The 23,516-nt window shown below is 34.8% G+C and overlaps 1 protein-coding gene across 2 annotated transcripts in view; it reads left to right on the top strand.

The window, feature by feature from the left end:
* LOC121422628 (ubiquitin carboxyl-terminal hydrolase 7-like) overlaps positions 1–18,498 on the top strand; it is a 53,479-nt gene extending 34,981 nt beyond the window's left edge. The window contains exons 13-33 of one of the 2 annotated variants that reach the window (XM_041617790.1): positions 98–180; positions 692–801; positions 1,682–1,835; positions 2,629–2,773; positions 4,635–4,704; positions 5,276–5,407; positions 5,953–6,115; positions 6,724–6,823; positions 7,730–7,822; positions 8,675–8,742; positions 9,564–9,664; positions 9,997–10,218; positions 10,654–10,756; positions 12,220–12,297; positions 13,125–13,225; positions 13,613–13,712; positions 14,121–14,237; positions 15,045–15,116; positions 15,878–15,926; positions 16,702–16,752; positions 17,502–18,498. In XM_041617790.1, coding sequence (XP_041473724.1) covers positions 98–180; positions 692–801; positions 1,682–1,835; positions 2,629–2,773; positions 4,635–4,704; positions 5,276–5,407; positions 5,953–6,115; positions 6,724–6,823; positions 7,730–7,822; positions 8,675–8,742; positions 9,564–9,664; positions 9,997–10,218; positions 10,654–10,756; positions 12,220–12,297; positions 13,125–13,225; positions 13,613–13,712; positions 14,121–14,237; positions 15,045–15,116; positions 15,878–15,926; positions 16,702–16,752; positions 17,502–17,602 — 2,213 coding nt within the window. In that variant the 3' untranslated portion in view covers positions 17,603–18,498. Of the gene's footprint in view, positions 1–97; positions 181–691; positions 802–1,681; positions 1,836–2,628; positions 2,774–4,634; positions 4,705–5,275; positions 5,408–5,952; positions 6,116–6,723; positions 6,824–7,729; positions 7,823–8,674; positions 8,743–9,563; positions 9,665–9,996; positions 10,219–10,647; positions 10,757–12,219; positions 12,298–13,124; positions 13,226–13,612; positions 13,713–14,120; positions 14,238–15,044; positions 15,117–15,877; positions 15,927–16,701; positions 16,753–17,501 lie in introns of both variants that reach the window. The other variant, XM_041617788.1, reaches the window with a different exon arrangement.
* Positions 18,499–23,516: the final 5,018 nt, after the last annotated feature.

Below are 23,516 nucleotides of genomic sequence, written 5' to 3'. Positions count from 1 at the left end.
TAGTTATTTGGAGAACTTTTTCATGCATGGTGAATGACCTCATATTGAAGTAAATTTTGCAATGGTGGGTCTTGTTTTTTGTAATTTTTCTTTTCAGTATATGAATCCTTCAAAGATTACATTGCCACGGAAACAATGGATGGAGAAAACAAATATGATGCAGGAGAACACGGCATGCAGGTAAACAAATTGATCATTTTCCTTTCATCAATGTTGATGTCATAGCTCTGTTTGTGAAGCCGAGTAGGACTTAAATGATTGATTTGCTTGTCAGATGTTGATTACTAGTGTATAATAGTGTTACTGTTATTACATGTTAACATTTATTTTTTACAAAACACGTTTTGACGTTCAATTAAAAAAAATACTTTGAATGTTGTCATTTCTATTCAAAATTTTATTCAGACCTTGAGGAAAACTCCTTTCCACATTTTTGATTTTTGTGAAAGTTGCACTGAGTTCATTACAAAAATATCAGTCATACATGATTGGTAGTATTTATCTATGAGCAAGAAGTTGTATGTACTAAACTGATATTTTCTGTCTTTCCTAACTTTGCATATCACCAAATTCCACAAGGGGCCCCTGATACGATATAGGTAATTGTTTTCACATGTGAATGGAGCCATGTATTAATGATTGGGGCAATTAACATCTACTTATCTAATAATTACCCATGGTGTGATTACAGGAGGCTGAGAAGGGAGTAATCTTCACCAAGTTTCCACCGGTATTACATTTGCAGCTGATGAGGTTTCAGTATGATCCACAGACAGACTCCAATGTCAAAATCAATGACAGGTAATTTGAAGGGGGAAAAAAAAAGATAAAAATGAAATTGAATTCTTCTATGGAATATTTTTATAAAGCATTTGGTCACACATGAAATTTAACTCTGATCAATTAGGTTAAATCAGTTTGATTCCTTAAATTAGTACCACATTTTCTTCTACAAAGTAAGTTTGACTTTTTCTTGACAAGAAAACTATGATTGGTCAATAAACACATTCACATTTTGTTACAGGCTCATTGTGAAGTTGTTAACAAGTTACCACAAGTCTTTAAGGAAAAAAAATCCTTAATTCATTGGAAAATGGATAATATTGTTATGAGTAATCCCATCATACAGAATAAACAAAGAAACTTATTCATTCCTCTAGTGTTTATGCCTGATGCTGACCCCTGGACTATGACAAAGGGATCTTGTTTGAAACAATTACCCTCTAGCTGTTGGAGTTGAGATTTCTGTTGATTTTGTTTAATCTCTTTTAAGAAAATTTTCAGTCAATAAATTTCTATTGCAATGTACATGTATTTTTGGTGACATGACATTTGCTCCAGTCTTAATATCTCAGAGGGCAAAGCGTTAGAGTTAGGTTTGTAATGAGAGTTTTTGCCTCAAAATAATGTAAAAATAAGGATTAGGGTTTATTTAGTTGTGGAGGTAAGATTTTATGTTTGTCTTAACGTGCAAATTTTCCATTGGAGCAATTGTCGCAGGAGCAAATGTCATGAAACCATAAATAATACATTAGACATCCCTAGTTTTCCTTTAGCTATGACTTAATTATATTTCTTATTTTGTTATTGTTTACTGCTTTTACTATGTATTGTAATGTGCAGTTGAGTATATCTAGATACAAACTGCACAATATACTTTCACAATTATTATTGTTGTTAGGTACGAGTTTCCTTTCAAGCTGAACCTGGATAACTTCATGAAGGAACAGGAGGAGACTCCGGCCGAATACACGCTGCATTCTGTGCTGGTTCACAGTGGGGATAACCATGGCGGGCATTATGTAGGCTTCATTAATCCACAAGGAGATGGCAAGGTGAGGTGAAAGGGATGGAGGAGAAGTAGGAGGAGAAAGAGGAAGTGAAGGAGGAGGAATTGAAATAACATTTTGGTTGAGCCTGCATAGCATAACAAGACATAAGCACCATTTTTATGACAGCGGCGGCAGCAGCGGCGACAGCATCGACATTGAAATCTTAACCAAGGTTAAGTATTTGAAATGTCATAACATTGACATTATAAGGATATATTTCATGGAACATGGATTAAGGGTCAAGTATCACTGATTATCTTGCACTTGTTTCAGGTCATATGATCCAGGTCATAGGTCATTTAGGGTTCATGAACTTCGACCATGTTGTGGTATCATCAAAAACTTAAACAAGGTTATTATTTTGACTTTACAAGATAACATTGAAAGTACAAGTCCCTATCACATTAATCTTACATATTATTGTTATCATATATTGGCAAATAGATGAATGAAATTCTAGGTCACCAAGTAAAGGTCAAATGTCATTTGAGTTCAATGAAATCAAATGATTTTATGTTATCAGAAATTATCCATCTTAGTTGATTTCAAAATTAGCAGTGCTTCTTTATTGAATCACTTAGGCAAGACTGCCAGGGGCATTCCACTTGGCAATTTTACTCTGAAATGCACTTTAAAGCCATCACATCACAAAAAGCTCATTAAATTCTTTCAATATTGTTTAGCATCTTCATACATTGACTGTAATTCATTTTCTCCAAAGCATTAGATGTTCAAGTGCTTCACCTTTTTGAAAGACTAACGGCAACTTCATTTTTTCTGCTTTTGTTATGTACAGTGGTGTAAATTTGATGATGACGTCGTCTCCAGGTGTACCAAAATGGAAGCAATAGACAACAACTTTGGTGGTCATGATGAGGACATCTCAGTCAGAAATTGTACAAATGCATATATGTTGGTGTACATACGAGATAGCTGTATGAGTGAGTATCATCTAGCTAAACACTGCAGTGAAAGCCAAAGACCTTGGGAGCATTTCATCAATATTTTTCCTGACAAGTTGTCAGATCTGACAAATTTTCTTGATTTTTATTGGCTGAGAAGTACTTTTACTATGGCACTTGTCAGATAAAATGGGAATTGGCGGATGACATATCTGACGAGTCGTTTCATGAAAATGCTCCCCGTAACACAAAGCTGTGCAATTTATGTTATTGTTGATTAATAATATGATTGATTGGTTAACAATGATCAATCAAAGCTTCAGAATCAGCCACATCATTTGTAAATTAAGTGTCCCAGGTTTCACAAAGCTTGATACTGAAATATTTTCATATGCCAAGAACTATTTTTAAATTACGTCTTGGTTCCATAAACTTATAATTGTTTGCACCAAAATTGACCTTCCAAAATCTAGCCTTGTGATTCTGTTTTGCTCTTTCAAATAAAGATTGCTTTGCTCTGCTGTTAAATTTCATATCTGGCTTGTTTGATGAATTTTAGTATTTTATTAATCTTGCAATCCAATAAAAATTTACGATTCAACAGGAGATACTGTTAGATGGCAGTGTTCCCCTACTGATAGCCTATATCAATGGGGCAAAGAACTCTTCTTTACCATTGAAAATTGTAACATCCTGTGATTCTTTCAACACGAGTTTGATTTTTGTCTCACCTGCGAAGCAGAGTGAGACTATAGGCGCCGCTTTTCCGACGGCGACGGCGGCGTCAACATCAAATCTTAACCTGAGGTTAAGTTTTTGAAATGACGTCATAACTTAGAAAGTATATGGACCTAGTTAATGAAACTTGGCCATAAGGTTAATCAAGTATTACTGAACACATGACCAAGGTCAAAGGTCATTTAGGGTCAATGAACTTAGACCATGTTGGAGGGATCAACATCGAAATCTTAACCTGAGGTTAAGTTTTTGAAATGTCATCATAACTTAGAAAATATATGGACCTAGTTCATGAAACTTGGACATAAGGTTAATCAAGTATCACTGAACATCCTGCACGAGTTTCACGTCACATGACCAAGGTCAAAGGTCATTTAGGGTCAATGAACTTTGGCCGAATTGTGGATATCTGTTGAATTCCCATCATAACTTTGAAAGTTTATGGATCTGATTCATGAAACTTGGACATAATAGTAATCAAGCATCACTGAACATTTTGTGCAAGTTTCAGGTCTCATGATTAAGGTCAAAGGTCATTTAGGGTCAATGAACTTTGGCCGAATTGGGGGTATCTGTTGAATTACCATCATAACTTTGAAAGTTTATTGGTCTAGTTCATTAAACTTGGATATTATAGTAATCAAGTATCTCTGAACATCCTGTGCACGTTTCAGGTCACATGACCAAGGTCAAAGGTCAATGAACTTTGGCCGAACTGGGTGTATCTGTTGAATTACCATCATAACTTTGAAAGTTTATGGATCTGATTCATGAAACTTGTACATAAGAGTAATCAAGTATCACTGAACATCCTGTGCGAGTTTCAGGTCACATGATCAAGGTCACAGGTCATGTAAGGTCAATGAACTTTGGCCATGTTGGGGTTTTTTGTTGAATAACCATCATATCTCTGTAAGTTTATTGGTCTAGTTCATAAAAAGTAGACATAAGAGTAACCATGTATCACTGAACATCTTGTGCGAGTTAGAGTAGTATTCAAAGTCAGCACTGCTGCTATATTGAACTGCGTGGTGCAGGTGAGACGGCCAGAGGCATTCCACTTGTTTTTAAATGTAATCTCTTTTCCTCCTCTGTTCAGTATCATGAACAGAACTTGTCTGTACCTTGATATATTTTCTTTCATTCTTTTGTGATGTTTTAGATGAAGTATTGAAGGATTTACATGATGATCATATTCCAGAGACACTCAAGAGGAGGTTACAGGAAGAAAAGTAAGTAATAGAAATATTCATTTGGGTTACATTCAAGCATCCATCTTACACTAAAGAATGGCATTCTTCACATTCAGTTTAGAGTATGGTTGCATTCAATACCTTTATTTGTGGTATATACACTTGTATTTCAAAACACAACATGAAACGCTGGAAAAGGTATGTTCTGTGATGTGTTTCTAATTGCTTTTGTCCCTTATTTGTTTGGTTTCAAATAGATATATTTTCTTTTGTATTTGTAAAAGAATGAAGAAATACAACTACTGGATAAAATGAGCCATCTCAAGTAACATACTTGACACGAAAGATTTAAATTAAAGCATCAAACTCTGAAAATAACAGTATTCCCACAGTTCCTGCTGGGTTTATCAGACATTTAAAATTCAGTTACATGTACAATGAATTTTACAAACTTCCACTTAACTGTTTACAGAAATTGAAGTTGTAAACATCATGTCAAATGTCATGTCAGTTTTGCTCATTTTCAATGAAATTGTTTTCTTTTATTTTGCTTGCATTCTTTTATTCCTGTATTCATTTTTAACACCGTTTATCTTTTATCATTATACAGGAAATTAGAAGCACAAAGGAGAAAAGAGAGGACAGAGGCACACTTGTACATGACGGTTCAAGTGGTCACTGAAGATCAATTCTACGGTCATCAAGGAAATGATCTCTTTGACTTTGACAGAATACGATTCAAGTGAGTCTCATCTCAGCCACCACAAGCCTTGAGGCGAATAGTCTGAATTGAGATTTAACTTCAAACAGTGTGTGCTAACATTATGGGAAGCCAAAGAAATATTGTTTTGCCAACCATTACAAAAATTAGTATTTGTTACGAAAATATGACAGGAATACAATAGTATTAAATCTTATGAATTTGGGGCCAAAAAGGGGAGTAGAAAAAAAAAGAGAGGGCAAAAGAGATATTATCATAGGAATGTAATGTTGTACAATATTTAAACTTGTGCGATGGCTGAAATGATCAAGAACAGTCGTAGATGGTCTAGAATAATCATTGAGGTAGACCACATTGTAGCTTATACCTCTAGCAAAATAGATATGCATTCCTGCTGCAAAAGAAGTTGCATTATGAAAAAAAAAAGGTCAAGTGAGAAAAATTCAAATTTTGGTGGTATAGAATACTGATTTGCTCTTCCATAGGTTTGCAGTTCTGAAAAAGGCATACACAAATATGGGAATATTGCTACATTTCCAATATGTAACATTTTGTTCTTCTTACAGAGAGTTTAAGATAATGAAGTCAGCGAGCCTTGCAGATGGGTTAGACATGTTATCTCAATCAATGGGTTTCCGGCCTGATCAGATCAGGATCTGGCCTTTCTCACAAAGGACCAATCACACGTATAGGCCTACGTTACTAGAGAATGATGATCCAGTCAAACAGGTAAAATTATTCAACTTCAATTGATTTTGAAACCCATGAGTGATGTACATTTTAATCACGACCATACATACAGTGGTGCTCAAAATTTAGTGAACTCCACTAGAAAATGAACATATTTTAATGTTTTAGATGTTTTATTGTGAAGTCAGATGATAAAATATTATATTCAATAGAGTTTATTTCTCTGGGCTTTCCAAACATTGTAGTATTGTTGTCTACATTCAACACTCCGAGGAAGAGCATTTTGTGGTGGGGTCACTAGCCTTTGAGCACAACTTATGTCAAAAGGATTGTTCTTAGAAAAGGCTTAGCATATAAAAGCCCAGCAATGATTTTAGTGTACAAAGTCAATTGGATATGATATGAGACTTCCCTCCTTATTCTTTAATTGTCCTGTCCCAATTCTTCTTCACCTTTCTCTTATTTTTATTTCTTTCCTCGTCATTCTCTGTTATTTTAACCTCCCAGTTTTGATAAGTTTCACTTTACCTCTTCTATTTCCCTGTTAAAATCCCATTGGCCTTCTTCGTCCTCCCCCTCCTACTCATGCTATCATTATTACCATTACTTTCCTTCTGATTATTTTATGAACTCTGTGTTGTTCTCAGATGAATGAAGTAGCCGATGGAGATAGTGTATGGACAGTATTCCTAGAGACACAGGATCCTGAAGCACATCAAGTCTGTTTACCGTCATTTGACAGAGAAAGTGAGTACAAACTAGTCATTCCAACAAAATACAACTCTCTGTAAGCAGGACCTTCTTGAACATGATTTATAGTGTATTTCATATAAAAAGGGCAATTCCCTCAAATTTCATGACTTGAGTAGTGATTGAAACGAGTTAATAAAATTGAAAAAAGTGTGGTTAAGATTTACAAAAAAGGCTAATTATCGTATAGAATTGCCATGTGGTTGATATTCATAAAATAGTTAAGTCTGAAGAAGCGTCCCAGATCGAATATGAAACTGTCCTGTTTCAAACCAGTAAGTCCAGATGATCAGATTTATTTCTATTCGTAATTTGTATTTCTCCCTGGATGAATCAAAACATACATCAGTTTGATTAAGTCTTTGTTGAAAATTACAAGAGTTAATTGAACATGATGCATATCATTGACTGGTTCTGAATAAGATTTTATTTTTATTGGGGGATCCAATGTGGTGTCCTTTCTTGGCAAAGCTTTTTGTATTGTTTTTAAATGAATAAATTATCTTGCCACACTTCTTTATAAAAAAAAGTTGTGTCTGCATAATCAGAGAGCTGTAATTGAAAACATGTGGAATTTTGGTTGTAAAACTATTTGAATAGAAAAATTAGGTACACATACATGTGCTTAATTTCTGTCATCTCTGTCTATGACACTGAAGCATTCCTTGATTTGTTGTCAAATGGTATGCTATGACGATCAAACTACTCAATAGTAATACCATTCATAATAAACCATTAGGATATCCATATTACTTTGTAAGCTAACAGTAGCAGATCACCAAAGTTGGTGTATATGAAGAAAATAATATCTGTATTTTTACCCATGTTCATCAATCTTTGTTACTTGTGATGAAATTGGAGAACCTTTGCGACAATAACATTTTTTTATATATTTAATTTTAGGTGATGTTCTTCTGTTTCTGAAGCTTTATGATCCCAAGACAAAGAGTCTTTCATTCTGTGGACATGTTTATGTCCCTATCACAACGAAAATACGTAAGTTTTATGGGTGATGTGTAATTTATTGATGTTTCCTGATCAGTAATAGCAACAACTTGATAATCTTTAAGGTGACAAGTGTTTGTTTTATATTATTGTATGAGATCTACACTTAGTGTATATTGAGAAATAAGAGAAGATTTATTTGATACTTGCATGATTGTCATTCTAAAAATGAAACGTGTAAATTAGTAATGTATTGAAGAGATTGTGTATGTCAATAACCAAGTATGTTTCCTATAAATTTAGATGGATTGCCAGTTTGACTCATATCAAATACTAAAAAGATTGTTCTGTTCTTGGTAACCTGATACACAGCAAGCAGCCTAGATTACTCAGGAATTCATCATCACAATTCTGTGACATACTCTTTCTGAGTTGCTTATCAGCTCATTCAACTTATTGGCACAAAAAGAATACAGGGCGTAATTACAAATGATCCACGTTGCTTCTTTTGGGTAGTAGTCAAAATTCTTGCTTCCAAACTCTGTTAAGATCACAGATCACTTGGCCAATATATTTACTGTGGTATGTATCTTCATGCATGAATGTGCATGTGCACCAGAAATAACTGCCAGGATTCAGTAAGATGACCTGTCTGATTGGGGCTAATAGCATTATAATGCCACAGCTATACCAACAAAATCAACTTGAAACCTACCAGTGGTATGTCATTGGAATAATGTAATAGATTTGATCAGTCTGGAGATGGTTTCTCTAGTGTGACTGGCATAAATATTGATAGTATCACAATCAAATCTGACATAGCAGGTAATGCAAATTACACCAGCTTACCCATGTTTGAGGTTGGATTGAATGCATTCTATATTTTTCTTATGTATTGAACAGAGGCACTGGTTCCATTAATGAATGAGAGAGCAGGCTTCCCAGAGTCAACGGAACTCATTCTATATGAGGTGAGATATATAGCTGTAATCTTGGGATGTGGATATTCTTGTACATGTACAGATGTATGGATGTGACATTCAGATGTAGAGCTTTTTTCCTAACTTTGTCATTGTTGTTTGCCATATCACAAAAGCTTAACTATTGGTTATAAACTTGAATGATTGATCACACAAACTAATAATAAAAGAAAGAGAGCGAAGTTGGCTAAGTCGGGAAAGTGTCTGCCTGTCGAACCAAAGTTCATGGGTTCGAGTCCACCCCGGGCGGATGACTGAACCGAGTGCACTGTGTTTGAACGTCTACCCCCTGTTTCATAGATGCAGGCTATGTTACAGTGGAAAACACTCCGTCCCTCGGATAGGATGTTAAATAGAGGCCCCGTGTAGAGGAGAGTCACCACCTTTGCACATTAAGACCCCACTGCACTATTTGTATAAGAGTAGGGGAACCCTGGTATAGTGGTCCACCTGCAGTCATATCAGGAGGAGAGACCTGCGGGTCATAGTGATTCAGTTCGCTTTTCGCCTCCCAGGCAAAGGTGACGCCAAAACAAATAATGATATTAATAAACTAATCAATAAAATCAATCATAATAACCACCCGTATGTTCAAAAGCTAAACTTAGTCTTTGTGGGGGTGCTGTTTATGAAGTAAAAAAATGTATGTACAACCCTAAATCCATATTAGTATTCAGACTATGGATGAAATAAAGTGTGTTGCAGGTACTCCTTCAAAGTGAATTTTGTAGGCATTTTTTGCAATAAAAAACAACTTGTAGCACGATTGAAGGCATATCATCCATGTTTCTTATATTGTCTTTCCAATCTAGGAAGTGAAACCTAATCTAACAGAGAAAATTGAAGACCTGAGTCAACAGATGGACAAAGGTTTAGATGAGCTCATGGATGGTGATATTCTTGTATTCCAAAGGTAAGGAAACAGGATGCCTTTAAAAAAAAGAAGATAATTCTACTCTCATTTAGCACTTATTACATCAGGGTTACATCTCTTTTCACATTTTACAGAGGTTGTTGCTGTGGTTGTTTGAGGCTTGCTTGCCTGCACGTACACAATGTTTGAACTTTGTCCACTTGCTGGGAATGCTGTCTTTTCAAGGCCAACATGGATAATTATGTTGGGGTCATTTTCAGGGGGAGGGGGGTTCAAAGTAGTATAGATACAAAAAACAAATAAGGAAACGGACGTACAAATTCAATGGAATTTCCCGTATTTAATCCTGTCATGCCCATATTGTTATACAGGGATGATCCCGAAAAGATGCAATATGACCTGCCGACAGCCAAAGACTACTTCCGGGACCTCTTCTGCCGGGAGGAGGTGACGTTCTGTGACAAGACCAACCCTCGAGATCCTGGTTTCACGTTGATACTCTCCAACAAGATGAACTACTTCCAGTTTGCCAAGGCAGTAGCTCAACATCTAGACACGGATGTGATGTTACTTCAGTTCTTCAAGGGTCAAGGGTGAGCTTCAAATTCGTTTACTGAGAAAGGAATAATTGTGAAAATGACAGATTATCCTTTCATGGATTGTCTTTCCATGATATATTAGGAGAATATTAAAAAAAATGGTCCGCTGCCAAGATGATGTGGAGCTGCTGTTGAAAGTGATGATTGTGATAGTAATCATGATGAAGATAATGTTGATGTCGATGTTAATGTTGATGAGGATGATGGTATGATGAGGAGGAAGATGAGAGTGCTAATGGTGGTAATGATGATGACGACGATGATGGTGGTGGTGGGTGGTAATGTTGATGACGATGATGATGGTAATAATGGTGATCATATGATAACGATGGTGGTGGTGGTGGTGATGATGATATTGATAATGGTACAAATATGTTATTCTAACCTACCCTTTGACTGATCTGCGCCTCCTGATTGCTTTAGTCACAGAGATGGGCCTGGTCATCCTCTAAGATGTACATTTGAAGGTTCATTACGAGATCTCTTACCGCCCACCAAGTCAAGACAACCTAGGAAACTCTACTATCAGATGGTGAGTATGCAGGGTTGCATTCCATCTACACTTCTTTATCCTAGCAGCACAGTTTTCAAAGACGTTGATTAAAACTATGTTTAGGTACATCAGTTCAATTTTCTGAACATTGTGAATAATAACGCTTTCAAAGTGTAAACATAGATCACTGAAAAAGGTACTTCATTGTCAAATGGACCCAAACATTTGTGTCTCACCTGCATAGCAGAGTGAGACTATAGGCGCTGCTTTTCCGACAGCGGCGGCGTCAACATCAAATCTTAACCTGAGGTTAAGTTTTTGAAATGACATCATAACTTAGAAAGTATATGGACCTAGATCATGAAACTTGGCCATAAGGTTAATCAAGTATTACTGAACATCCTATTAGTGTTTCATGTCACATGACCAAGGTCAAATGTCATTTAGGGTCAATGAACTTAGACCATGTTGGGGGAATCAACATCGAAATCTTAACCTGAGGTTAAGTTTTTGAAATGTCATTGGCCGCATTGGGGTTATTTGTTGAATTACCATCCTATCCTATATTAGTCTAATTCATAAAACGTGGAAATAAGAGTAACCAAGTATCACTGAACATCTTGTGTGAGTTATAGTAGTTTTCAAAGTCAGCATTGCTGCTATGTGGAATCGTGTGATGCAGGTGAGACGGCCAGAGGCATTCCACTTGTTTCGTTATGGGACCCAGATGTAAAATTCATAATTTGCATTATTTGGTGGGGGGACCTGCAAGATATTGTTTTTATGTATTATTTATTATTCTAAATGCTTTGAAGAATTTTAATGAACAAATAGTGATTTTCACTGACTATTAAAAGCTTCCATCATCCTTGCATCAAATTAGTCAGTGAGAACAAAGATACTACAAGGAGAAGATCGGACACTTCGACGATTTTTTGAAATGCTTGATAAATGCTTATGGGGGAAAGGGCCCCCAACAGCGTTGAATAAGTAAATTGCATATCGGCACGCGACTGTATAAAAGATATGGGGAAAATGAGAGGGGGGAGTTTGGAGAGGGCTCAAGGGTTAGTGCATGGGAATAATTCCATGTTTTATTACCAAGAAACCTCTGAAAATATATTCATCTCAAATTCAAGGGGGAAAATTGAAGAAAAAAAATGTAAATGTAAAATCGTCTATTCCTTCAACCCTACACCATTTCTCTCATAGGTTTTGTGCACAACCATCTTCCGATGCGCAAAGGTATAAAAAGGTTACTTACTCAACGCTGTAGGGCACCCTTCCCGAGCGTTTCATTACGCGGTCCAAGTACTGTCCTATCTTCCCCCTTGTAGTATCTTTGGTGAGAATCACTGACATTAAACATTCCCTGTGTTGCTTTTTTGAACAATGATTATTTGCATTACAACAATCCTTTTTTTCTGTGTTGATGATAAAGCTTTTTCTTATAGTATTCAAATTCATAAAGTTACTGTCTTACCATTTCTTTTGATATACAGTTAAATATCAAGATAGATGAGCTAGAGAATAAGAGACAATTCAAGTGTATATGGGTCACAGATAAACTCAAAGAGATGGTAAGTAATTTAGATCAATTTTAGAAAATTCCTGGAGGATGTGTGCAATGTGCATGTTTTTATGTAATACTTAGGCCCGTATTCTGAAGTCTGGTTTAACTTCAACTCGGTTTTAAAGTTGTGGTTTAAGCATGGATAGCCAATTTTTACAGAAATCACTAACAGTAGAGATATCATATTTCAGCTCATTTGCTCTCAAATCATTCATGATTGTCTAGGAAGTATAAATAGATGATTCTCTTCACCATTGATGAATCAGGAAAGAGCGCAGTAAATATTGGAAGAAACATACAACTTCCCATACTTCCCATAATTTTAGCACAGAGTTAGACCATGGTCTAAGTTAAACCTGACTTCAGAATATGGGCCTCTGTGTTTTATCATGAGAAATCAAATCAATTTATCAATCAATCAATAAATAAAATATTGTGATCTCTTTACCAGCACATCACGTGAGCCTAGTGTAAGGATATGTTGTTCCATTCCATGATATCATGCACAGTCATCTTCTGCCGAGAGAAGAATAAAACTGGTTTACTCAACTAACAAAACAATTCACAGCATCATTTAAATTTCTTTCTCTGATTCTTCATAATACAAAGTCAATACAAATTTGTTGCATTGAAGAAATATATGCACAGTTATGCATGGGGAAAAGAACAGAATTTATTTTGAAATTCAGTATGTAGATACAACTAATTAATTAGTGTATTTTTATTTTTCAAATGTTGATTTATTGTAAATAAAGTTGCCCATTGTGTGAAAATAAGGAGAAGCCAAATGTTATTTTCCTCTGTAATTCCCTTGCATGTTTCATGTAATTACAGGAGGTTGTACTATATCCTAACAAGACAGACACAGTCAGAGACATGTTAGAAGAGGCTAAGAAACATGTACAACTTGCAGAAAATGGAACTGGAAAACTTAGGTGAGTCCTTAATTCGCTCTCAAGCATTTTTGCTAATGCGATAAAGAGTGGCCTTTGCCCATGACTGTTCATTACACATAATTGAAAAAAAAAAACTTTTTATGTTCCATGGAAATTTAGAAAAAAATGTTTTTCATTCATATTTGGCACCTCTGGCTGGAGTTCAGAGCTTGCTTCAGTTTCCCATGTTTAACTTGATTTGTCCAAGAGTTAGATTTATGTTGTTATGATGGACATGAAAGTTTTGATTCACACTAATTTTCAAACAACTTGTTTGCAAGTTATTGCTAACGAGACTTTTCAATATACCGATGGGTTAAGATTATGTTTGATTTTAAGCTTGCAGAAGTTTAAGAAGTTGATGGTTATTGGTTCTGCTGCTTTCAGGTTATTAGATATCATCAGTAACAAAGTCTTCCAGCAGTTTGCAGAAGATACACCTATAGAGAACCTAGCCTTGCAGGGAAACAAGATGTTCAGATTAGAAGTGAGTACTAGTTGTTTATTCATTCACTCATTTACTCTCTGATTCATCCATTTATTCACTCATTCATTCATTCCGGATACAGTTCATTTTATCATTGTGCATTTTATTTGTCCATTCACTCATCCATCCATCCATTCTTTCATCTATTCATTCTAACTTTCATTGTTTTTTAGTTTCATTTCTCCATATGACATTCATTTATTAATATATTCATTACGAAAGCAGGTCATCTTTTACAAATTCTGTTCAATTACAATCAATCATTAAATCAACCATTCATCAAAGATAATTGAGAAAGGGGTTTTTAGTTTTGCAAACTCATGCTTACATATAACAAACATCTATACTGAAACAGTCTCAAAATTTTGCCTTCATTTCTTACTTTGTATATTCTCCCCATTTTTTCAGGAAATTCCTCAAGACCAATACAAGTTAAGTGATGATGAAATGATAGTATGTGTAGCTCACTTCCAGAAGGACCTTTACAACACATTTGGTACACCATTCTTTGTAAGGTTAAGAGAGGTAAGAACGCTCTTTGATTTTGCCCCAATGTTTGCATATGTTCATGATAAATCAATTTGATTAATGTTAAAAAGATGCACAAAATTAGACTTTTCACATTTATGAATCATTACTCAAAATATCAACTCAGAAAATTTGAGCAAGTAATCAATGAATTGTAAACAGAATTATTTAGGAAAATTCATGTAAAATTAGTAAATTGGTATGATATCATTATGTGTAAATTAAAAATCAAATAAATCATGAATTCGCTTACACCCTCTTATAGTTAACAGGATAGGCCAAGAGAGTCCCAAGTTTGGTTGAATTCAGGCAATAAGTGGCCAAGAATGTAGGATTACTCTGTGTATTGCTGTAATTAATTTTGTTAATTAATAGTTATGGTTATAGCTGTATTGAATTTACCTTTTCTATTCTACAATCTAGTGGTCCCATTCCAAAGCCTACAGAGTTACAGAATCCAAAAGTCAATTAGTTACAACTACTTCATTGGACATTTATATAAAGATTTAAAAGGTGTTTGGACGTTAGAGTGTAATAACAAAGAATATCATTCTGTGGACAAAAGGACGAAAGTGCATGCACACAGCAACTGATCTGTTTGCATGCACTTATCTCACTCACATAGACCAATTAGGATCACAGTCAAAATTATATATGACCCTGGCATTAATTGACTGGGGTAAAGTTAAAAGATATAACACCAATTTCAACCAATCAGCATACAGGATTAATGAAGTCTGGTTTGCAATGAGTGTTATAATGAGTATTAATATTCAATCATTTGTTTTGTGATTGACTTGACAGGGTGAAGCATTCTCTAATGTCAAAGAGAGGATACGAGAGCAACTAGACGTCTCCGAGAAGGAGATTGAAAAGGTATTATTGATCTTGACAAATTAACAGTATTGGTAATGCTTAAAAAGCTACCGAAGTTTTACAAAAGTTGCACTGTACACCGCGAACAGTAATTGCCCAATTATAAAAAGTTTTCTGAATTATTTGCAAAAATGGGGTTTGGTCCAATAGCCCTATCATGCAACATATATCGGTATCTTCTGTTAAATGCTAAAGAGTGTAAAAATATTTTATAACAGGAAGTGCATTTATTCACTTAATTGTTTGAATTAGAATCGTAATTCTGTTTTAACACATAAATTGGACATTTATATCTTCACAAGATATTCATCACCAATCTATGCTTCGACCGAAAAAAAAGGAAAATTGAGAGAAATGTTGATATTACCAATTTGAAGAATGACTGATGATCAAATAATGCTTCAAATTATTTCATATTTGGTATTGAAGATGAAACTGCTCATGTGGTCATGTATACAAGAGGTTTTCTGAAATTATTCAAAAGTAGAAAATTCTGTAACCGTGCTATTTTCATGTGTTTGATTAAAATGTCTAGACTTAATCAAAAGATATCATTATTAGCCTAGTATCATATACCACTTAGAAGGGATAAGTAATACCTAGATTTTACAGTTAGCTATTCAAGAAGTTGGATAGTATTATTAGTAATACATGTACATAAATAGCTTACAGGTAATCAAGATTATGTAATATTCTGTATGTATTACAAATAGGTCTGTTATTTCGTCTGTTCTGCTTTTACCAATTTTTTGCTTGTGCAGATCAAGTTTGCAATAGTAATGATGGGTAGACAGACATACATCGGGGAAGGTAAGTTTATCACTCAATAAATTCTTTCTTGAAAGATGATAACCAGTATCTGTGCCTTGATGAAAGTCCTAAGTTCATATTAGATAGAGTATTGTGGAAGTAGGTGATTGTTATGAGGCAGAATATTTTTGTTACGTATACAGAGCTGCAAACATTTTTTTTTCTTCATAGAATATGATTTTCTTTAAAAAAAAGAAAATACATTTTTTTTAAATAGAAAATTGCATCCTTTTGAGGAAATTTGTTTCTATACGTCTCTTATTTCAAAACACATAAGTTCAGGTGGATGAATGTTATTTCAGGTAACTAAACTAAAGGTCATTTGTGTGTCAGTATTTCAAAATTCAGTGTTGAGGAACACTGTACAATGTTTCTCATTCACAGAGGTTTGCAGGTCTGGTTTTAAAGGTTGTGTTTAGAAATTCAATTTCTTTTTTGTTGGATTCCTTTGTTCTGGCATTATAATTCCTTAATTTATGAATTAATTTATTTGTTTATTTATTTGTTTATTTATTTATTTACTTATTTTTTTTTTTTGGGGGGTGCACGAGGTTGGCAGTTCTGCATATATATTCCAGATGATTTATCAACCCTTTTGAATCAATCTAAAGGAACCTTGATGCTTGATGTTGAAAATAGATATTCTATGACCTTCAATTTTTTTTTTCATTTATGATATGATGGAAAATAATCAGTTAGGGCAATGGGCCTTTTCTCTGTATAAAGTTTGTAATATATTTTACCTAATCTGTGTTACTTATTGTATTTCCCTCAGAGCAAGAGTACTCAGTACGACTGAAAGACTTCCAGCCACAGGGACATGCAAGTAAGTAGATTGTCTTGATACTGTATGGGACTAGAATATATGAATTCCACCTGTAGTAATAAAATGGTGAAGATTAAGGAGAGCTTGGATGCCTGAGATTTTCTTAGGGAGAGAATCATGACTCAATCTAAGATTGCTAGGAAATATATAGGATTATTGTGTTATGCTGTTTAGATTTTAAGGGCAAAGTTGGAGCCACAGATGAAGGTCAATGATTAGGTAGAATTTGAAATTTCATTAAGAAATAACTATTTCTAGCATCTTGTCCCAAGTGACATTGATTCTGAATCTTGGATGCTTTTATGCCTCCACCTTCCATAGGTAGTTGCCAGAGATATTGTGTTTTCTAGTTGTTGGGTCATCCTTCTCGTTTTCATTCCTGTGACAACTAGAGAAGCGTTTGCTTGATCAAGATGAAACTTGGTTCAGTTGTGCATATAGGAGTGAGAACGAATTGATTAGATTTTGGGGTCATGAGGTTGAAGGTCACATAAGGTCATTTGATAATTCTGGAAGATAGGTGTGTAAAATATTCTTAGTCTGGCAATGGCGGAGACATTCATTTTTATTGCATTCATTCAAGAATCCATCTATTTTTTGGGGGGGGATGGTTTAATATGAACTTATTTGTAGAATCTCAAATTCTTGAAATGTAGAACCATTTTTATTAAGTAAAAAGGATTGATGTTTGCTATTGAGCCTTCAAGGAGCCTATCATGTGATGTACTTTTCATTTTTCTCTTCTACAGCTAACCCCCAACCCAGGCCATGGCTTGGCCTTGACCATGTCAACAAGAACAAGAGACCACGGTACAACTATGTGGAAAAACCCATCAAGATCTTGAACTGACAAACACTTCTAGACCCAGCCATACCAATGCTGGACCTCAAGACTCTTAGAATTTACATAGATATAAATATTAATGGGCATATCATGATGGACGTTTCGTTGAACGGAAGAAGACAGAAAAAAGATGGATGGATAGATGGATTAGTAAACAGAGGAGCCAGCGAAGGAGGATTTGAAAACCAAAGAGCTTCAAGCTGCCAACGGAGGATTCTGCAAGTGCTACGCAGGAGGATCTGATGCACCTTAAGTACATGCGCACACCAAACATGGTCCAGGCCATTGTCTGGGGCTTATTCCTACATACCGGTTCTTTAAAAATGGTGGAAATGAAATGTTCCTTCAATTGTTTCAATGGAACTTTTCACACCAAACACACCCCATGTTATGGTTTCCAAATCATTGGTCTTTTATACTTAAGGGTGTTGAATACCATGACCCGGACCAGATTTGGTGCGAAGGAGCATTTATCTCAAGCAATGATGTTTAAGACCCTGAAACCCAAGTGATAGCTTTCACAGATCCAACTTATCTTTCAGAAAATGTCACCTTATGCCATTCTCCTCTCATTTAAATTATTCATGACCTTCATTGGGGAAAATTTTAGTCTAGGTAAAGAAAAGAATGCAATGGTTTACATGGAAGGATAAACACTTAAATTATTCCTTCGAGTAATGTGGCTTTTCCTTTTAATGTTATTTATGGTTTATGTTCACCTCAGAGGTCTTTGTTTTTAACTTTGATCATGGGTTAACTAGAGGTAGCCAAGTCCGTGAACACTTTTTATATTGTATATTTTTGTTTCTTCACTGTATGCTTTTTTTTCATATCTAAATTGTTGAGGACATTATTTTAGTTTGTCATTCTTAGACAGCCATCAATAATTGAGTACCCAAACTGCTGGTTAGTAGTGTATTCATGTTTCTTCTATCATCAAGTTGTGACACAGTTGGCTGCCCATAGTAAAACAACATATTCACACCATGATGTAAGTTGCACTGTAGTTGCACTGAAGTTTGGAATGGAGGTTCTCCCTAGGTGAAACTATACTTGTAGTCCTCTCATAGAAATTTGCCTGGAATGTATTTCATGAGTAAATATGTTCACTAAGATTCACATCATTTTATGAACGACTGGGAGACCATGAAGTGTTTCATGTGGTCTCAAAGATCTTTGTAACCTTTGAAGAAAGGATGATGAAAATAATCTGTATAAATTATATTATATCTTTTTCACATCAGGCCCATCTTACAAAGTGTTGTGATTGATCAATTGTAACTATGGAAAGCCAACAAAGTTAACGTATGAAATGCATGTTTGATCCAAAAAAAAATCTTGATATGAATGTATCCATAAAGTCATTGATTTCTTGACAAATTGGTGTGTTTTCCTTTGTTTACAAAGGACACTTTGCAAATTTCCTGTAGAAAAAATTATGACATTGATGGATTTCCATAGAGTTACGATTGATTGGACCATCGTAACTCTTTGTGAGATGGGACCCAGATGTGTATTGACCATGTAAATGACAACCAGCATCAGGATATCGAAAAAACCTTCCTGGCTTGCCATTTCTTATCATCTGCACGGTCCCCAGGGTGACAAGTCAATTCATTTTCTTTGTATGATAATGGCTACTATAGGAGGCTGTCAGACACGCCCACATGGTGTAATTACGCTATCCATATTAAAGCTAAATCACCCATGTGGGGTGTTTGGCTTAACCCTCTCGTAATGTCAAATCTACCCAAATTCAAATGTAGGGACACTGACGTAACTTCAAATTCAAAGAAGTGAGTGTTAAATGAAAACAATGTAGGAACATGTTGTACACACTGTATTTTGCAGCTATGTTCTACTTCGAATCTGCAAATTTTTCATTTCAGTGGCAGCAGAATAGTTCACGTCCTGCTATCCATTTTTCAAGTAAATGAAAATGCAATGAAATTATGAAAATATTTCTTTCGCATTGGCTATCTTGAAGATGAAAATGCTAGATGTTATGAATGCCAAATGCCTGGCTAATACAGTGCAAATATGGTGGACTAAACTTGGATCTTTGACGAAGGAAATATTAGTGGACTACTTGAAATCAATTGCCAAGGTTTTTGTTTACTCTGCTATTGCTCAGTAACATGGAGCTTAGCAGTGGATCACACTCTTGAATTGTACAAATTTATTGCATATCATGATGATAAGCAATGCCTATCTTTCTTATGATCATTCATTAATATCTGCATCACCTGGCCCAGAATCAACCCTCAAGATTCAAAATAGGTGGTGGTGGGGGGGTTGGAGGAGTTCATTTTTCATTAAAGAGTCTCCTCTTTTTCATCCAACTCATCCTGGCTTTGTTCCAATGTTATTTTATCAATGCGATAACAAAGCTACTTGATAATGATTCAGTGCAGTTTGATTGGCATTGAGGAATTTTAAGAAGTACTTCATAAAACCTGGCCCTAGTTCCCTCTTTCAAAATCATAGTGATAATTTTCTGCTGCATATTATGCTACATCTAACATTAAAGTTTCCTCACCATTATACCCTTCAATGTACCCTAGTTATGAAAGTCAATTTGATACTAGAGGTACTTGTGTTTTAACTATATTTATATTGTCACATTGCATTTTAGTTGGTATTATTCATTTAGAATTACACTATCCAGAAAAGGAGTAAGTATATAAAAAGAGAATCATCGAGTTTAATCTACAGGGCAACTTCACATGGAGAGTTTGATTCTATTATCGCCAGTTGTAGAGTTTGTGTGGCCAGTCCATTCCCAGCCTTCCCTTTTCACCTCTTGATGCTTGAAAATATGTTTATTTTATCAGTTGAACACTTAACTCCATCAGTGTTCTACCGGCACATCTTGTTTTTGTATTGAACCATTATAACCACAATTACCAGGAAATTGAGCCATTGTCAGAGAGGAAAAAAAAAATTGTCGAGTAAAACGTGAAAACAGCAATACTGGTCTCATGGTGGGATTTCTGTTTGTATATGCTTCTTTTTGTCCAAGGAGTATTCATTGCACACCTTATTAATATTTGTGTTAACACATTACCTTTTTTTTATTTCTTTAGAGGCAAAGGACGCATCTCTCTGTTTATGTTGTATATAGGTCAATGGTCTCTCAACTTATTTATGTTAATCTCAGGGTGGATTAGAATTAATATCATTTTCCCCAAGAAACATTTTTTAAAGAAATGTTTAATTCAATCGTTATTTCGTTTCTCATAGAGGTGAAGGTTTTTCAAAATACAGACATGAAAGAAATGGTACAAATGCATTTTGGAAGGTGATTCACCAGGACCGACAGACCTTGATATCAATTAAATACAACAGAGATCTCAGTTATTATTGTACAGTGGGACCTCTTCTAGTTCATACATGTACACTCCAAGGTTGACTTTTAACTTCTTAGGTTAAACTGGCTAATCTGCTATGCATATAGAACGGGGAAAATTTCTCTCTACTGGAATTGGAGGGGATTTTCTTTATACTGGAATTAGAAGAAAGTTCTCTTTTTTGGAAATGGGAAAATTTTTCTGTACTGGAAATAGGAAAAATTCTCTGTACTTGAAATTTGAAAATCCCCTTTACTGGAAATGGGAAAAATTATCTGTGCTTGAAATGGATAAATGAATTTTCTATATATGAATATTGAAAAAAAAATTGTACTGGAAATGGAGAAAATTATCTCTGACAAAATGGAGAAATAACTTCTCTATACTGGAAATGGAGGAAAATATCTCCTTTAAAATGGAGAAAAATCCTCTATACTAGAAATATGGAAATATTCTCTATTCTTGAAATGGAGTCAATTTCTCTCTACTGAAAATGGTAAATTCTTAAGAGGAAATATGAAAAATTCTGTACCAGAAATTTGGAAAATATCTACTGGAAAGTTGAACAATACCGAAGTGTGGCTCAGTTGGTAGAGCGTAGGTCTCACAACCGGGAGGTCTGGAGTTCAAGCCCCAGCTGCGCCAGACTAAAAGGCGTTAAAAGATCTATGTTGATCTGGCGCTGCACAGTGGCTGCCAGGCCCAAGATAAATTGGGAAAAAAGGATTTTCCGAGTATATCCATTTTCAGAGTTCATTTCAAACAATAAAATATGGCATTTTCATTTCATTTGTGCAGATAACTGGCTTGCTTTACAAATATTCAACCATTTTGAATTAGAAAAAGTCAACTGAAATTATTATAAAGAGTAAAGCAAGGTAATGCAGGTAATGCTTGCTTTAAATATTATTTTACCGTGATTATTCAATCTTGTTATTACTATTTTCTTTCTCTTTGTCCAATGAATGCTGCTTTTAATCTATAGATGCTCTGTTTACATCATCCTATTAGGACATTCTATTGTATGTGTGTTGGTTGAATGTGAAAAATCCTGTTAACTTCTATACGTCTTACCCCTTTCGTGACAATTTCAGTAGTTATTTTGTACTAAAATTTTTATATTTTATCTGATATCTCTGGGTGAAGCTTGTTGTCTTCACTCAAGGAACATTTAAAGGAATTCTTACACAAACTAGTCTTAATTCTCAAAGAACAAAACCGTGCATTTGAATTTCTTTCATTGATTGGGTTCATTATTGTCAAAGTAGCTTTTTGCATTTAGTCTGTATGTTGCTGCCCTCCACAGGTATTTTTGTTACCGTGTATGATAGTGTTATTGGCCGTCTTGGTATATTTATAATTCACACATATTGTGAATACATGCAGTTACTTGAATACTGCAATGTGGATGCAATACTGTATGTTAAGTGATATTCCAAGGTAGTGCACCCAATATGATGTGAATATATTTCACACACATTTAGTAACTAAATCATTGCTTTATTTGTCATTTAAATCATTCAAAACAATGGAAGAAATACAAAAATGTAAGAAAAAAAAGCACCAAGGATATATCTGAGTATTGAGTTAACAGAAAAAGCAGGGCCTGCATAAATTTTCATAAAATTAAAATAATGAAATTGTGTACACAATACATAACTATAATTACCCAGAATCCAAAATAAAGAGACAAGGGAAATAGTAGTTTTGGGGATAATTTAAAACAATCTATTTCTTGCCTTTCCTTCGGGACTGTTTATGAAGCTGTTAGTAAAATCATGTACAACTGAATGACTGGTGTATTGTGCTCAATTAATTTCTCAAAATATGTTTCAAATTCAACAATAAGATATTTTCTCTAAGAATATTATGATGCATATCAAGATGAGAATCTGATTAAGATCGATATGGTGTTCCAGTCATGTGGGATGTCATAACAGCTTTATAAAACAGCCATCATGACTGATATTCCAAACTGATCACAACTTGCCCTAAAAGTCAATATCTTTCAATAAGGTATTGATATCGTTTGCAAGTATGGCAGATAAACTCAGAATTTAGTATCCTGCCACCCGTCCTCTATCAGCACTGTTTTTATAGTGAAAAATAATGTGTTTGAAAAGTAGATGAGTTGTGTACAGAAAAAGGAAAATGGCATGAGATATATAATAGAGGATGATGTCCTAGACATTGAATTTTTCTATGTTTCTTTACTGGGTGGTTTAGGTGTCATAATTTATTATGTAGGCTGTGTAGAATTCCAGTTTTATGCTATATTTCCCCTCCTACACAACATTTTCCCAATTATGTGTTGAAATTGATATAGTCCTGTTTATAGGTTCTGTAATACCTGTAATATGTAGCACCATCAGTGTCATAACAAGTTCCGTTTGTTGCAATGTAAGTTCAACCTTGGACAAGTCCAATAAATAATGGCTTTTAAAGCAGAAATTAGACTAGTATTTAATTTGAGGGATACTGTAATCAGTTTATGTTTTCTATATTTGTAAATTGCAGGTATTGATGGAGATCAGCTTTGTTGTGTTTTTATTACTCACGTTCTGGTTACA

This window comes from Lytechinus variegatus, chromosome 10 (assembly GCF_018143015.1).
Source record: "Lytechinus variegatus isolate NC3 chromosome 10, Lvar_3.0, whole genome shotgun sequence".
NCBI lineage: Eukaryota > Metazoa > Echinodermata > Echinoidea > Temnopleuroida > Toxopneustidae > Lytechinus > Lytechinus variegatus.
Note: the sequence above shows the minus strand (reverse complement) of the source record. Positions and strands in the feature narration are given on the sequence as shown.